Here is a 16,475-nt window from a genome sequence, read left to right as displayed (position 1 = left end):
TGTTCATGGAGCTGGAAGAGTGGATTCACTATCTGGATACAGCAGAAAGCCCTTGCCTCCAGTACACTGAAAACTGTATGTCTCACCATATAATATGTCTACAACACCTAGACTGTTTTGTTAGAAGCATGATAGTGGTATACACCAAATTAATTCTGAGAAGTACAATCAGTGTATTGTACCATGCCAAAAAACCCACATTTTTATACACTGATGAAAATGAAGAAAAACATGCTCTTAGATGAGGTTCCACAATATGAAAATGTGATTTAAACAGGAAAACCAGCCTTGGTTAACTTTTAATAATATCTATATTATTTTATTACAGTAGCACCCACAGCAAGTAAGGCTGAAATTTAAGATTACAGATACATAGAAGGAAGGAATACAACATCAGACTAAACAATTCAGGTGGTAACTGGCTATAGTGGTAACTAAAAATTAACGAGTGTTATCTACCTAAAGAACTCTAGCTTAACTTCAAGATCTCACCTGAAAGGAAAAAACAGCCATGAGATATGAATGAGCTGTGATTTAATGAACACCAAGGTAAAGCAGTACTGAATTGGCCAATCTCAGTTTTTATCTTCTCTGGGAAGATGTACCTGTTATTCATATATCAGATGACACACATCTTAATATACAGATACAAAACCATGTAAATCTAAGACTACAGAGCCCCTACTGGTGTGTATTACATGTACAGTAGGGTTCAAATAATAATTTTACAGCATCTTCCCTATGAAGATTCTCAAAATGCTTCACAAATATTAGATCTCAACATTCCTGTGAGGAAGGGCTGAAACATTATTCTCATTTTACAGATGGAGAAACTGAGGCAAAAAGATCAAGTGACCCAGTCAAGCTTATATGTTCATGCCCATCTCCGGACTAGACACCCTCATCTCCTGACTCAGTGTTGTGCACTGACCATTAGAAAATGCGGCTTCCCAGTAAAAATAGAGAATCCAAAGAAATGTAAAACACTGACAATTAGTTGACTACCCTATAGATAAAATTAAACACTTAACAAAATGTATCAATATAAATGACAGAAATTAAAAGTTTCCCATACTTGGATATCAAGAGGTTTGAGTCCAGATTCAAACTTTTAGCACCTACTATATGTATGACTAAATGAAACAAATAATGTGACAACCTAAAATTAACACACAGAAACATAAAAGTTATAAACGAGTAAGTAAATAAATTCCCCACTTTAAGTAAATAACCCCAAACTAGAAACTTATTTTCAAGAAAAAAAAATCCCCAATTTTATGTTAGTCTTTTAATGATTGTTGGGGCCAGACAGTAAAAGAAACTCTGTGCTGTGGCTGTAAAGACTCAAACTGTGAATTTCATGCATCATTATTTCTTTTTAAATACACCCCACAGTAATCAAATCAAAGTATTCTCACTGCTCAAAAAGAAACCAATGGTGAGGAGCCCAAACTTGCTGTTTAGACTTTATCTGCAAAAGGAAGAACATCTGGTGTACTTCTGGCTAGACAGGTTTTAGGGGCAACATCACTGGAGAATACAACGCAGATCCCAGATCTCCAAAGGAAGGATAAGTGTGGAAATGAGAATTATATAAGCACAACAGAAAAAATTCCTTGGGTTGCTTTAGTCTAAAAGCAGGTGATTGGTAGAACCTCAGTAAGTAAAGCTGAGATTCTCGGGACTCAAATGTGTTTTCAGATGCTCAAAGATTTTTGAAAAAGTTCTCTTGGAGATAAGACTTCACATGATTGATCCTAGCCAAGATGTAAAATATGGAAACTGAAGAGGGAAATCCTTTCAGCCATATTGAGCTATTGCCAAAGAGGTATTAATTAGGATTTTCCTGATGACTAAAGAGAAAAACGTAAATTTTCTTTTTTTGCCAGCCTGTAAATAAAAAAAAAAGTACAAAAAGCCTTCAAACTTTTCACACACACAGTCCTTCTGTACGAATTGTATCTGTTAGCGGGTTAGGAAGAAGTGTACAAGGATGTAATTGCAAAAAATCACTTCTGGGCATGCTTAGTAGGAATCTACAAAAACATTTTTTTTTAAAAAAAAGCAGACTACTAAATCTTTGCCCTCTTTGTGCGATCATAATGTATATTTTCCAAATCAGGGCTAGGCAATCCTGTTAGGATAACATTAGAATACTTCTGTCTTATGTTATTTGTGTCATTCTGTCACAAAGAATGAGTTCCCACCGCACAAAGTAGGTTAGCACAAAAACCGGAAGAATATGAAGACGCTCCCTCCTGTAAACAAAAAAGACAACACACTAAATAAGATTAGAATAGGGTCTAACTAATTATTAACTAGCTTTGGGTCTAACTAACTAACCCCTGACTAATTACTCCTGAAAATAAGGAAAGCAGATTTCTCCTCAGATGGTTACAACTAATATATACTGTTAAAAATGTTCCTAGCAGACATACTGCTTCTAGTAGTCAGAATAATTTGATCAAGAACAAACACAAAGCCTGCGCCCTCCTCAGAGTGAAGATTAAGAACAGCTAGAAATACCATTAGTACACATACATAGGGCTGCGCAAACAGGGACAAACTACCAAATGTTATATCAGTCTTGCCATTCTCATATTGTGATGGATTAAAATTATTCACAATAAACTGTGGCTAAGACACTGAGCACATCCATCCATCATTCTAGGCTACTCTTATTCCAACCATGTCATCGAGTTGAATCAAGCTTATGACACATCTCGGCAGGGAGATTCCTAAGGAAGCTAATATCTAGATTGAGTACATGAATAATGCATTTTTCCATAAAAGCCCAAAATGTTAGCTTTAGCCTTAACAAGGGAACAGAGTTTTACTTCACTGAACAGGACCAAAATGGAAAATTCTTAAAGTCCTAACAGAGCAACCTCAAAAATATTTCAGGATTGGACATTTAGAATAGCACGTGTGTCATGTCTGAAACTGAAATTTCTCTCATGCCATGAAACTAACAAAAACCAGTGTGTGAAAAATAGACCAAATTAAAATGGATGCCAGAAAATTAAAAGCTTGATAGGAATCCTGTAGTATAGCTGAATATTCTTCTCTTCTCATGCACCTAATAGTCTTGGCACAATGTCCAGGCATGGCCGGCTCTCTGCTGGGGACAGCATTCTTGGCTGTGAAGGCAGAGCATGCCCTTTGTCACTCATGAGGAGCAGTCCCATCCAACTGTCTCTTTTCAACAACTTTATCATCAATCTCTTTATTAACAGCTCCACTGCAAACTGAGAATGTAAACAAGGACCAATGCTCATGCCATATTTCTGGAAGGCAAAGAGTACCAGGCACAATGCAGTGTGCAAGTTTGTAAAAAGGGTATTTGAAGCAGAAGAAACTGAATCCATAAAAACTGCTTTTGTTTAATTGTATTAAAAATATACATTTTATCATGCCGAAGGTCTTAATTTAGGAGCAATCTAAAATTGACTGATTTTGGGGAAAAAAAAATCAAAGAATATTCCTCAACTTCAAACTCCAGAAACTTCCCTCAAATGATTTCATTTTGCAGCTCAAATTGAACTGTCATATTAGTCAGGGCTACATGATCTAATATACCTTTCAACTTTAATAATTCACCATCCATGCAAAGAAAGTATTTTATGTTTTAAATGCCTTTGGACTGCATATTATTACTATAGAAGCAAACTTATACCATAATATGAGATAATTGTTTTCAGTGAACTCTAATAAATCTATGTATCAATTAAAACAATTGAAGATTTGTTTTAAACTACATAAAATGTGACCCAGAGTAGCCTTATCAGGAAAATTTATTTTTAAAAAAGACAAAAGTAAAATGTATTCATAAAATGAGAATTGCTAGCTTGTAAATAAAACATACAAATTAGAGGCAAGAGGCAAACAAGATATGCTAGCTGTGAGATGTCCAGTGTCTGTATGGGTCACTGGAATTATGGGGCTGTTTAAATGCACTGGCTATTTTTCTATGTTTAAAAAAAAAAAGATTCAGCTTACTTAGCCAACTAAGTCTGAATTTTTACAATCATACATTAATAGCATTTTGCTTTATTATTCTTTTCCATTACAGCTGAAAGTCTCATCTGGGTACAAATTCTTATTTAAAACAGTAATTTACTGGAACACTGAGTTTGAGAATATCTGCATATACCATTAAGCACAGTTTTTCCATCCATCAAGAGGTGGTTTTATTTGAATTAGTTTTCTCATTCAATATCTTTAAACCTTATTTTGTTAGTTTTTCATTAGAACACGTGTAGGAGCTTCTTACTTGCACTTAGATGAATTAGAAACATTCCACTACAATACTAGACTTATGTATACACAGACATGCAGAACAGTTTTGTGAATGTGACTGGACAACTCTCTAGATGTGAAACCCCCACTCCGGCCCGAAAAACTACATTACAGAATATAGTAAAAACAGAATACGACTAAACTTTATTAAAAACACATTAGTTTAAATATAAAAAAACAAATGAGATATCCAACAGTAGTTCACTGTATTGTTTTTTAAATAATAATCCATGTACTCCGAAGTTTGATATCAAAGTTAATTTTTTTGGTGATGACAGTGGCAAATGTTTGATGTTTATAGATATTTCAAATATTAGTTTGAGCTTTGTAGACATATGAAATTGCATCTGCCTCTATCAACAAATCTGTGCTTTGTTTCTAGTAAACAGTTAAAAAAATCTTTAAAGATGATTAAAGTAAACTAAAAAAATGGTTATTGCTACTATGTTCTATAGCATGAACGCTGGGATCTTTGAAAACATGCACCTACAGGGCGTATTCTTTATTATTTTTATGGAAGGGTATAGAAGTGGAGATTTACTTAATGTGACTTCCAATGAATTGTTTGTTTACCTATAGTAATGATCACAAGACATAAAACACTTCAGCTGCTTTTCAGGTGGACAACCCCAAGGAATTAAAAAGATTAAGCTGTAGTGACCATTTGAACATGTGAGAATTCTTTTATAAGTAGTCACATATTTTCCAAGAATGTAAATGGAAGAAAAACTAAACTAAAGGAACAAATATTTACATACCAAAAAGCTATTTTCCTTTCACTGTTAAATTTAGCTGGGATATGAGTATGGACAAGTGTAGCTTTTGGCTTAAAGTGAAGTCAAGTCCAGACTGTACTCTCTCACAAGTGTGTTTGTTTATTTCAGCTGTAGATCTGTTTGTTTTACATAGCATTTAAAATGAAGCTCCACAACAGTTAGATCTTTCAGGGTACATTTAGTGATTTTCTTTTTATATTCTGATTACTACTTAAAGCTATTGCTCACTTACCACCAGAAGCAATGCTAAGGTGTGATAAGAAATAGTGTAAAATAGAGGTCTAGAGCACTCACTGATGCACAATATAAAAGCAAAATTTTAGCTAGCAATCATTAGTTCACTGAAGCCTAACTCAAACTAACATACCCAAAAGCCACCTAGTTGTGGAAATTAGGAGACATTTATATTAGAAGCACAGTACTAACAGTACAAATTTAAGTCAAATTTAGGTTGCCTTTCTAAATGTTTGCTGGATTTAAAGCTAATAAGCTAATAAGATCAATCAAGTGATGCACAGTTACTGGCACCTTTTGAATTTGTAGTTTCAGTGCATGTCGGAGTCAGTGGAAGAAAAACAAGAGAAACAGTGCCATCTGCTGATAATTTATATAATGAACTGCTTCCAAGACAGGAAACGTGGTGCGTTTTACAGAGTATACCATGATGGTTTCAATTAATATTTTTACGTTAGAGCAGTGGTGGGCAACCTGCGGCCCATCAGCGTGCTGGCTGCCGCTTCCTGTGGCTCCCATTGGCTGGGAACAGTGAACCACGGCCACTGGAAACTGCGGGGGGCCATGCCTGCGGATGGTCGACATCAGCAAAATGTCTCACGGCCTGCAATCAGATTACCCTGATGGGCTGCATGTGGCCCATGGGCCGCAGGTTGCCCACCACTGCCTTAGAGGATAAAAAGTTAGCTCAAGCTTTTTAAAGTTGTAATTTAAAAAAAATAAATAGTCTATGTAAACTGATTATATATGCTATTTTTCTAGTTTTGCCTACTCCAGCCTTTAAGATTTTGAGGCAGGCACCCAAATCAGGGAACAAGAAAGGGGTGCTATTCAAATGGATCTGTTCTTTTAAAAACTAAACGACGACAGAAAATAGCAATTTACATTTCTCTTCTAAAAACAGACTAAGATTTAGCATGCTGCTAAATGCCACTTTTTAAATCCAGACTCAATTTAAAAGTGCATTGTTCTTTTCAGGCCGCATTGCATTCTATATCAGCAGAAACAATTAAGTAATTTAACTGACAAGTCTGGAATAAAAACAAACAGGAAAAGCAATTTTGGATATTTGAAGAAAATCAGGCAAATGTGGGATTGTGCTGTTTTTTATTGTGTTTTCAATGGAGAAATACATCATCTGTTTACAAAATAGCTCTTGAAAAATACAAGGAGTACAGATACTATAAAACAAAGCAAACTCCAGTCATGAGACACTACGTACATCATGCGAAAGCAACAGTCTGATCTCCAGGTTATGAAAACTAGAATTAAAAAGTCACTATACAGAAAGATTCCAAGTTTCCAGCTTGGCAAAACTTGGGTGCAGTTACATGAAATGTTTAATAAAATGAAAAAAAGATTTCCCAATGTGTAAACAAAATGACAAAACTAAATTTGTGCCTGGCAATTTCGATCTAAACTCCATAACTACACAAAATACACAGACACCTTGTACACTTCAATTGTTAGTATAACCTTTTTCGAGGTGGATGACAGCAGGCTGCACAGGGCAAGGGAAAGAGAAATATTGTATACTAGACATCTTAGACAAATGGCAAAAAGAAAAACCTCAGTTACTGCACAGCCTAAGGAAAAAAGTAAGCTACACTCTGACTTTGGAAAATTAATTTAGAAGGATATGGGGACAGTGTGTAAGTAATTTAATTTTAACATGGAAGAAGCACATGTAATAGGATGGAGCACAATGGGAGGAGGAAATTCATAAAACATGCTAATCAGAAAGTATGGGAAGGATGATTTTTACCATCCCAGTTTTTCAGACTAAGTAATAACAACAAAGTTTGTTATCTACATCTGGTGTTATCACCAACATCCCTCACATTTCCTAAACACTGATGTTCTGCTGCTTAATCATGAGAGATTCAGTTCTTTTAAAGAAAAGATTTGCCGCTAATCCTTTTTTGCTAGGACTACAGAACAAAAAAGTAGGAGGAGTAAAGAGCTTGCTAGATGTCAAGTGCTTTCTAGAAATATGATTGTTAAAAATTCAGTGTTGTTCAGTATGTAAAACTACTATTTTTGATAAGCCATCTAGAAATAAAAAAAGATTAAAATCGTTGGGGATTTTTTCTTGCCTTTATATTTAAAATTTGAAATGTTTTAATGCAGACAGGACTTTTATGGAGTGTACAAAAATTATCTTATATTTAGTGATCAAAAGGCCATCAAGACAGGTGTTATGCTTCACAGGCACAGTTTATTCACTCTGAAGTTTTAGCAATGGGACAAAATTTGGTGTTTGTGCCTTTGGGGCCCAAAGTATTGGGTTTATGTAACATCATGAGTTTTAATAGCATAAAAAAAAAAGAGCATTTATTTTTGACCGTTGTCCTATTTTGTGCATACAAGCTGCAAAAAACATTAAACACAAAAGCTTTTTCCAAGAAATATGGCAAGGGGATCAGCAAGGGAGTAAGGAGTTTGATTAGGTCAAAGGAAAGTGTATTTGCTGTTTGATCGCTGATCTGTATGCACCATAAAATAATCCTATAAATAAAAATAGATCACATCTTAATCATGTCCCATCAAATTCCAAATGCTTCCCAATTATTTTCTCAACATATGTCATGTAACCTCAAGATTTGACATTTTATTTTAAAGGTTTACTGCTGCTTGATGGTAATTTAACTAGATATACTGTACACTTTGTCTTCAATGCACAGTATATCATAGAATGTTATCCAATTTGCAGATTACTAGTACTGAAGAATCTCTTCAATAAAAATGAAAATATCAGTTGAATATCTAAAATTAGTCGTACTCCAATAAAAAAGGTACATAAAAGTGCATTTAAGGGATTCTTTTGCCAGTTTTAGCTCAAAATTTTCAAACAATGCATCAAACATAAATCCAATCAGAATGTCAATTATGGCTACAAATAGTGTTCATGTTTGTTTTTAAAGGCAGTAATCCTTCGAAATATTTAATGCAACTGTTGCTAACACATTAAAAGTACTCCTGGCTTCACATACTAACCTGGACTTCCAAAGAGGTGGTGATTACAGCCCAGTCAGGGAAGTGCACAAAATATACCTAAATCCATTTGCAGTCATGTTCTAGTCTTGCACCCTCCATTCTCCTTTTTTAGCATTAGAAGACAACAGGTTGAGTTGGCAGATATTGTTTATGGACCCCTGAGGTTGTTTTTACCGATTCAATCTCAGTTTTATTGAATTCTTGATAACAGGAATAGGATTTGCAGGGAGAGCAGGGATATCTGAAAGGTCTGTACTAGGTGTTTTCTGACAAGAAAGAGGAAAAAGGAAAAATTTTAAATGTATTTTAATTCTCAAAAAATATTAGTTTAACAAAAAACAAATATCTGAGCACCAGGTTTCAAAGGTTTATGTTGTAATATATTTTGATAGGGTATTCAGAAATATATACCAAAAATAGCGTTAATTACAACTTTTCTTAGGCAACAGAAAATGTGATAGTTAAGGAAAGAATGTTTATAACAGTCCCTCTCATAGCACGCATTTAGTTTTCTACAAGTTGAAGAAATAAGAAAAATAGAGCTCAACTATAACACACTTGAAAAACTCCCACACATAGGTTTATTGCACGAGTCCTACAAATGCTATCCGAGATTTTCATTCTTCTTTAGGATGGCTTTAAACTATTTGATATCTGAGACCCCCCACCCCACTTGTGGAGGCACAAGGAAATACAACTGGAACCTATTTATCATAATTTCCTATTTCAGAAATAGGAATCTACACTGCTGATACTGAAAATTACAGGATTTTATGGTTTGTTCATGAAACCAAACTAAACCACACACTTGAAAAATCAATGCTCATACTGCTGAGTAAGAATTTAAAAATTGTTTACATCTAAAAATTCTAATTGATTATATTGTGTCTATATTTAAAAGATTTACCAGAAAGTTTGTGCTGCCAAACGTATCAGTTACGCTTTCCATATTAAAGAACTGCAAATAGTATAATAGTGTTTGATGGCACTAAGAATGATCTCAGTTTATAACGTTATAAACTGAGAAGAAGATTAATCAAGTTGGCTTCTCCTCGTTTGTGGAAAAAAATGAAAAATATTAAAGAAAGTTAAAACTAATGCAGCACAACTAATTAGTATAAAACAAAACAAGGAAGCAAACCAAAGAACACAGGAATCCAAACATTAATTATGAACAAAAAGGATATAAATTACCAATATGCTTAAAAAACTTTGTATTTCCTATACTTAATTGTCAAATTTTTATTTAAAATAATTTTCAGTTGCCCCTCTACTGACCATATTGCTTTAGACATCATGGTGATCAAGTTATTTTGTGCTGCTCAGAATTTATTAGGAACGTTTATTTCTTATATGTACAGATGGTCAAAATTCACACAAGTTTTTCCGTGCACAGGGAAAAACAGTGCACATTACCATGACTACTGTGTTTACTGACCTTCCCATATAAATGAATGGAGGTAGTAGTGATGGATATGGCAGTGAGTGTAACAGAAACAGAGCTCAGACATCAGAGTAGCAGCCGTGTTAGTCTGTATTCACAAAAAGAAAAGGAGTACTTGTGGCACCTTAGAGACTAACATTTATTTGAGCATAAGCTTTTGTGAGCTACAGCTCACTTCATCGGTTGCATCCAATGAAGTGAGCTGTAGCTCACGAAAGCTTATGCTCAAAGAAATTTGTTAGTCTCTAAGGTGCCACAAGTACTCCTTTTCTTCTCAGAGCTCAGACAGTACACAATAGCTGTTGTATTTTTATTCACTTCAAACATTTTCTTGTGCTTTTCCCTCAGTTTACTCCTATTTTTTGGCTCATGTTAGCCAAACTTTCCAGAGCTTTTGAATTATTGACAGGAATAAGGAGGAGAACGCTTCGGTGACTTACTCTGTGCAAAGCAGATCAAACTGGGAAATATGGTGACAGATGCAGCAAGACCAAGATCAGTGGTGGGAAATCTGTGGACGCAGCCAGTCAGGGTAATCCTCTGGCGGGCCGCGAGACAGTTTGTTCACATTGTCTGTCTGCAGGCACAGCCACCCACAGCTCCCAGTGGCTGTGGTTTGCCATTCCTGGCCAATGGGAGATGTGGGAAGCGGCGGCCAGCATCTGCTTGCGGCCCACACCACTTCCTACAGGTCCCATTGGCCGCGAACCGTGGCCACTGGGTGCTGCGGACAGCTGTGCCTGCAGACGGTCAATGTGAACAAACTGTCTCGCAGCCTGCCACTGGATTACCCTGACAGGCAGCAGGTTGCCCACTAGAGACCTAGATACAGCCCACCAGAATTTTGCAACATCCAAACTGCATCTCTGCCACGATTGCAACAAATCTTTTTCTGAGATGTCAGAACTACAGAAACTTAAAGAACATAGCTCTTGGACAACTGAAAACTTTTGTTTATTTCAATATTTGTTTCTATGTTAGCTATAAAGATGCTGATTTCTGTGAAGCAAACCATTTTATCTTGCTTTGCTGAGCATCTACAATACATAAAACCTAGTTTGTCACAAACAATCTTGGCACCTACATAATTTGTTTACTGCTTACCCCCATTTCAAATCAAGTTAAGTGACCTATGCAGCAGTGCAGCTATTTAAACAAGTACATGTCTACAGGAGGTTTGCAATGGTGCAGCTACATTAATGGAGTAACAATATGCATTAAAACCCCAGTATAGACTAGGCCTTGTTTTAGAACTGAATTTCCACATTATTTGTAAACAGGAAAAACTTAATTATGGTGCTAGACAGCTGTATAGTTGAAGACTCATTCTTTTCAGGGTATCTATTGAGAAGCAACATGCAGGTAGCAGAATATGTGAAGTTACCTTTTTAACATACATTTGAGAGCCTTAAGCAGCTGACTCTGAATAGCAATTATTTAACTGACTTGTTTGGTTTTAAAATGGAAGTTCTCCCCCCCTTAGATTACATCATAAAGGGCAAAACAAAGAAAAAAGTGAACCATACTTTAAGTGTTGTTCTGACATAAAGGTAAATATTAAGGACACAACTGAGAAAAGATAAGAGTCAGTCCAGCTTTTCTAACGAGCAACATAGGCACTAAGAAACAAAATACATATGTAAGATGTGCTTACTTCACAACATTCACAAGCAACCTGCCATACAGATATCTATATGAAAATGTTCCATTATATATTTCTTTGCTGTCATTTTTAACATTTGGATTTACTTTAATCTCAGTATTAGGTCATCATGATTAGAAAATTCACAATATGACACTTCTTTAATGTCAGTACCTGAGGAGCTTGCAGAGATGCCATTGTCTGAACAGTTTCTGTTTGAGAAGAAATATTTGCTTCTGCGTCAAGTTGTTCCTTTAAAAAAAGGAATAAAAAACGTAACTGCTTGTATATATCCCTTAGAAGCTACACAAACAACATTATAAATACAGCCCAATGTATCCCAGAACGAGCTGCACACAGGCAGAGTCTCCACCAAAACCAGAGTGGCTCTGCACTGGTATAAGTATTTGTCCATGTAAATCTCAATGCAGGATCAGGCATATGCATATTATACAGAGGCAAATATGACTATTCAGTGCATCACTAAATATTTTTGTACAACAAAAAATTAACTGGTTATCTATTAGAATGCCCTGTAGCTTGCCTAATTTTACACAGTTCCTGATTTGTCACTTACAACTTTTCTAGGAATCTTTCACATTTGGATCCATGTGGGTGGAAATCTTTAAACAAGAAATTATCTCCGCATTTTTTTGGTCCCACTCAAAATAAAGTGTTAAGGATTTTTTGCCCCCCCATATTCTGTTTAGCATATCATAAAACTCCTTGATCTGTGAAAAGTACACTATAAGCATAGGAAAATGTAAAGTCACAGCATTTCCTGCAGATTCCATTCTTTGCTCTAGCCCTTTTCCATTGAATAGAAAACTTTAAAAACATGAACCAAATGTAAAACATTGCAGTGTTATCTTCCAAAGTCTGCAAACAGGCTGAAATAATAGCTCTGAGATGTGAAATGTCCTATTAATCTCAATGGGATAACTCTGAAAAAATGGAGATGTTAGTTTCCATTTTAGCAGTAATACCAGTTAATATGCTTTCACCTCAAACTACTGTGCAAAGTTCTAATAATTCCCTATCCACCCTGGTATCTTACAGTACAGTTATACATGGTCAGTAAAAATCTTCAGCATGTTAAAAGAGAAAATTTGTGGACAGCATAAAATAATTTAAACTTACTATCAAAAAAGGGTCTTCTGTACCAATTATTTAATCCATTAAAGACCTTGATTTTTCACTTTAAATGAAGCATCTGAAGAACCTCTGATCTAACATACAAGAACACATGCGGCTCCTTGTACAGACACCAACTCCGCGGCTTTCCAATGTGCCGGGGGTGCTCACTGCTCAACCCCTGGTTCTGCCACAGGCCCTGCCCCCACTCCACCCCTTCCTCACACACTCCCTTGAGCCTGCCGTGCCCTCACTCCTCCCCGCAGAGTCTCCAGCTTGCCATGAAATAGCTGATTGGGAGGTGCGGGGAGGGAGAGAGCAGGGAGCTGATCGACAGGGCTGCCGGTGGGTGGGAGGCGCTGGGAGCGGAGGAGCTAATGGGGGGGCTGCTGACGTATTACTGTGGCTCTTTGGCGATGTACACTGGTAAATTCTGGCTCCTTCTTAGGCTCAGGTTGGCCACCCCTGCTCTAGACTAAGCAATACTGTCATCTGAAAGAAAAACCAACCCATGCTGCCATGTCAAAATTAAATGGAACAAAATGTAAGAGGGAGCTTTAGGGCTGGGTGGTGCAATGAGTTATTTGTATTGCAGCAGCAGACTTTTCAGTCATAACTGAAAGGTGTTTGAATTTAACTTAGACTGCAGTGGAATATTAAAAATATAACGCAACTGAAAATTATTCAATATCAGCACTTGTTTGGAAGCAGCCGAGGAGCTTTTAAATGAACACTGCCTTATGGAAGAAGCCTGCACAACTCCTGCCAGTACTAACAGCAATGGCTAGAAACATGCATAGTCTAACTTGTATGGGCAACACAATATATTCTATTCTGTTTAAAAATGTAAGAGTCATATATACCTTAGTTTCCATTTTATCATGATCACTCATATCAAGACAACTAGCATCTTCATTTATTTCATCCTGTTAAAACAAAAACTTTTGGTAAAATAGGCAGAAAAATAAAGTGACAAGAAGAAAACTGTTCATGGAACTCAAGATAAACCAGTCACAAGCAGAATTTATACACACCAGTGGTAAAACTGTGTTTTTAAGGACAGAGTGTGGAATATGTTTAGTACGCGTGTTATTGTTTGGAGTATAACAAATGACCTAAGCAATTTCTGGCTTCAAACAATTCTGGTTTCACTACTGTTGATTTAGGATTCTGTGACTATCTAGGTCTCCATGCCCCTTCCTGAGAACATCTAGTCCACTCCATCACACTGAGGCAGGATTATGCATACCTAGACCGCCCCGACAGATGTTTGTCTAGCCTGCTCTTAAAAACCTGTGATTATGAAGATTCCACAACCTCCCTTAGCAACCTGTTCCATTCCTTAACTATTCTTATAGCTAGAAAGTTTTTCCTAACATCTTACCTAACTCTTTCTTCCTGTAAATTAAGCCAATTACTTCTTGTCCTACCCTCAATGGACAAGGAGAACAATTAACCACTGTCCTTTTCATGACAATTTTTTACTTATTTGAAGACTTGTCTCCCCCTCAATCTTGCCTTCTCTAGACTAAACATGCCCAATTTTTTCAACCTTTCCTCCTGGGTCATGCTTCCTAAACCCTTTGTCATTTTTGTTGTATGCTAAACTCTCAGATTTGTCCACATCTTTCTTAAATTGTGGTGCACAAAACTGAACACAGTACTCCACTTGAGGCCTCACCAGTGCCAACTAGAGTAGAGCAATTACCTCCCGTGTCTTTCATAGGACACTCTTGTTAATACATCACTGAATGACATTTGCCCTTCTTGCATTAGCACATTGTTGACTCATGCAATTTGTGATCCACTCTATCCCCAGAACTTGTACTGTAGTATCACTGCCAAGCCAGTTATTTCCCACTTTTGTATTTGTGCATTTAATTTTTCCTTCCTAGAGTGCAGTACTTCACACGTCTTTATTGAATTTCATCTTGTTGATTTCAGACCAAGTCTCCAATCTTTCAAGATCTTTTTGAGCTCTAATCCCATCCTCAAAAGTGCTTGTGACCCCTCCGCAGTTTGGTGACATCTGAAAATGTTTAAGTGTACTCTTCACTCCATCTTCCGAATGGTCAACGAAAATATTGCCTAGTACCAGACTGAGAACAGACTTCTGCAAAACACCACTTGAAATGTCTTCCCTGTTTGACAGCAAACCATTGATAACTACTCTGAATATAGTTTTTCCTCTTGTGTACCCACGTTACAAAAATTTCATCTAGACCAGTGGTTCTAAACCACGAGTTTGGGGCCCCCTGTGGGAATGCAAGCAGCTTTCATGGGCTCCTCCAAGCAGGGGCAGCATTAGACTCGCTAAAGCCAAAGCCTGAGCAACTTGGCTTCATGGGGGCCCCTGTGGCATAGAGCGCCAGGCAATTGCCCCGCTTGCCTAATGCTGATCCTGGCTTTTATATGCAAAAAGCCAGTTGTAGTGGATAAGGTGGGCCACAGAGTTTTTATAGCATGTTGGGGAGCCTCAGAAAAAGGTTGAGAACCCCTGATCTAGACCACATTTCCCTAGTTTGCTTATGAGAATATCATGTGGGACTATGTCAACAGCCTCATTAAAATCAAGATGTATCACATGTTCAGCTTCCCCTCCCATCCACTAGGCCAGTAACTGTATCGAAGAAAGAAATTAGGGTGGTTTGGCAAGATTTGTTCTTGACAAACCATGTTGTCTATTATTTATCACCCTATTATCCTCTAAGTGCTTTGAAATTGATTGTTTAATCATTTGTTCTATCATCTTTCTGGATATGGAAGTTATGACAACTGGTCTGTACTTCCTTGGGTCTTCCTCTTATTTACAATGTAATCTCCCCATAAAACAAATGTCTGAGGTGCAGTACAGATAATACATTCAGTCACAGACGAGAGAGGTTTAAGGTTCTAACCCAAGCCATCAAGGCTAATGAACACTATACCCCAATGGAAAGGTTTAATTCTCCACTTTCAGCGGGGGTACAGAATTTGCTCCTAGGCCTGGAAAGTCTCAAGCCATCAGACCTGAAATTTCTGAAGTTCTTTCCCAAGGTCCTGTATAATCAGAATCATGGTAAAGGCAGTCTGATTAACAGGTAGAGGGAGATTAAACACTGTTGATACTTCTTCCTCAAATAAGTAAAATGTTTGAAAAACATTTTCTATAGAACATGTCTCATATATAGCATGTGTGAAGGTATGGTATAAGAGATTTATTAGCAATTGCATGGGATAACTTCACTCATAGCTTTGACACTTGTAAATAATGGGGACACCCCAAACCTATGTAGATAACACCTTTAACATACAAATGTATTCTACTGACAAAATAAATTATTCAGTTATATTTGGTGCCCTTTGCCATAGCGTTGAAGCCCCATGCAAAGTTTAAAAAAACAGACTTTAAAATGAGTGAAATATTGTACAAAATTATCCTATTTAAATTTCTTTTGTCCTTAAATATTTATTCCCTTACACTAAGATTTTCAAAAGAGCCAAGCAGGTATAGGCATCCGAATCTCACTGAAATGCAGCGCTGTCTAACTCTCTTAGGCTCTTTTGAAAATCTCTGCCTTAATAATTCTTAAAATAGGCAGCAAACACGACCTTAAAACTATTGATAACTGCATGCCTAAAAATTTAGAAAGTGTGTGTCTTACTTTGGAAACAGAAGAAGTGTGTTTGTTCATGCATTCATAAGTACATTTTAACTTACTGATTTAACAATTAAGAATAATGGTCAATAAAAGTGATAGTTGCATTGCAAAGTTCAGTTTATTATTTAACTTTAAACAAAGTAATTAAGGAAGAAAATTACTTGGAACTTTTGTAGGTAATTCCTTTTCTGTCAATGTTGTTTATCTTTTAAAAAAAGATTGTTGAACTATTTTCTGTTTTTCAAATTCCAGAAATAAGCTAAATACATTTTGACTGATCATATAAAGCCTGTGTAATGGGTACTAAA

At 36.4% G+C, this 16,475-nt stretch overlaps 1 protein-coding gene across 2 annotated transcripts in view; it reads right to left on the bottom strand.

Annotated features, from left to right (window-relative positions):
* Window positions 1-6,399: 6,399 nt before the first annotated feature.
* Window positions 6,400-16,475, bottom strand: part of PAPOLA (poly(A) polymerase alpha) — a 96,581-nt gene continuing 86,505 nt past the window's right edge. For both annotated transcript variants that reach the window (XM_048855195.2, XM_048855194.2), the window contains exons 20-22: window positions 13,390-13,452; window positions 11,567-11,644; window positions 6,400-8,572 (exon numbers count right to left, since the gene is read on the bottom strand). In XM_048855195.2, the coding sequence (XP_048711152.1) occupies window positions 8,477-8,572; window positions 11,567-11,644; window positions 13,390-13,452 (237 nt within the window). In that variant the 3' untranslated portion in view covers window positions 6,400-8,476. The remainder of the gene's footprint in view (window positions 8,573-11,566; window positions 11,645-13,389; window positions 13,453-16,475) is intronic.

The sequence above is a fragment of the Caretta caretta genome, chromosome 6 (assembly GCF_965140235.1).
Source record: "Caretta caretta isolate rCarCar2 chromosome 6, rCarCar1.hap1, whole genome shotgun sequence".
NCBI lineage: Eukaryota > Metazoa > Chordata > Testudines > Cheloniidae > Caretta > Caretta caretta.
This window is presented reverse-complemented; position numbering and strand designations above follow the sequence as displayed.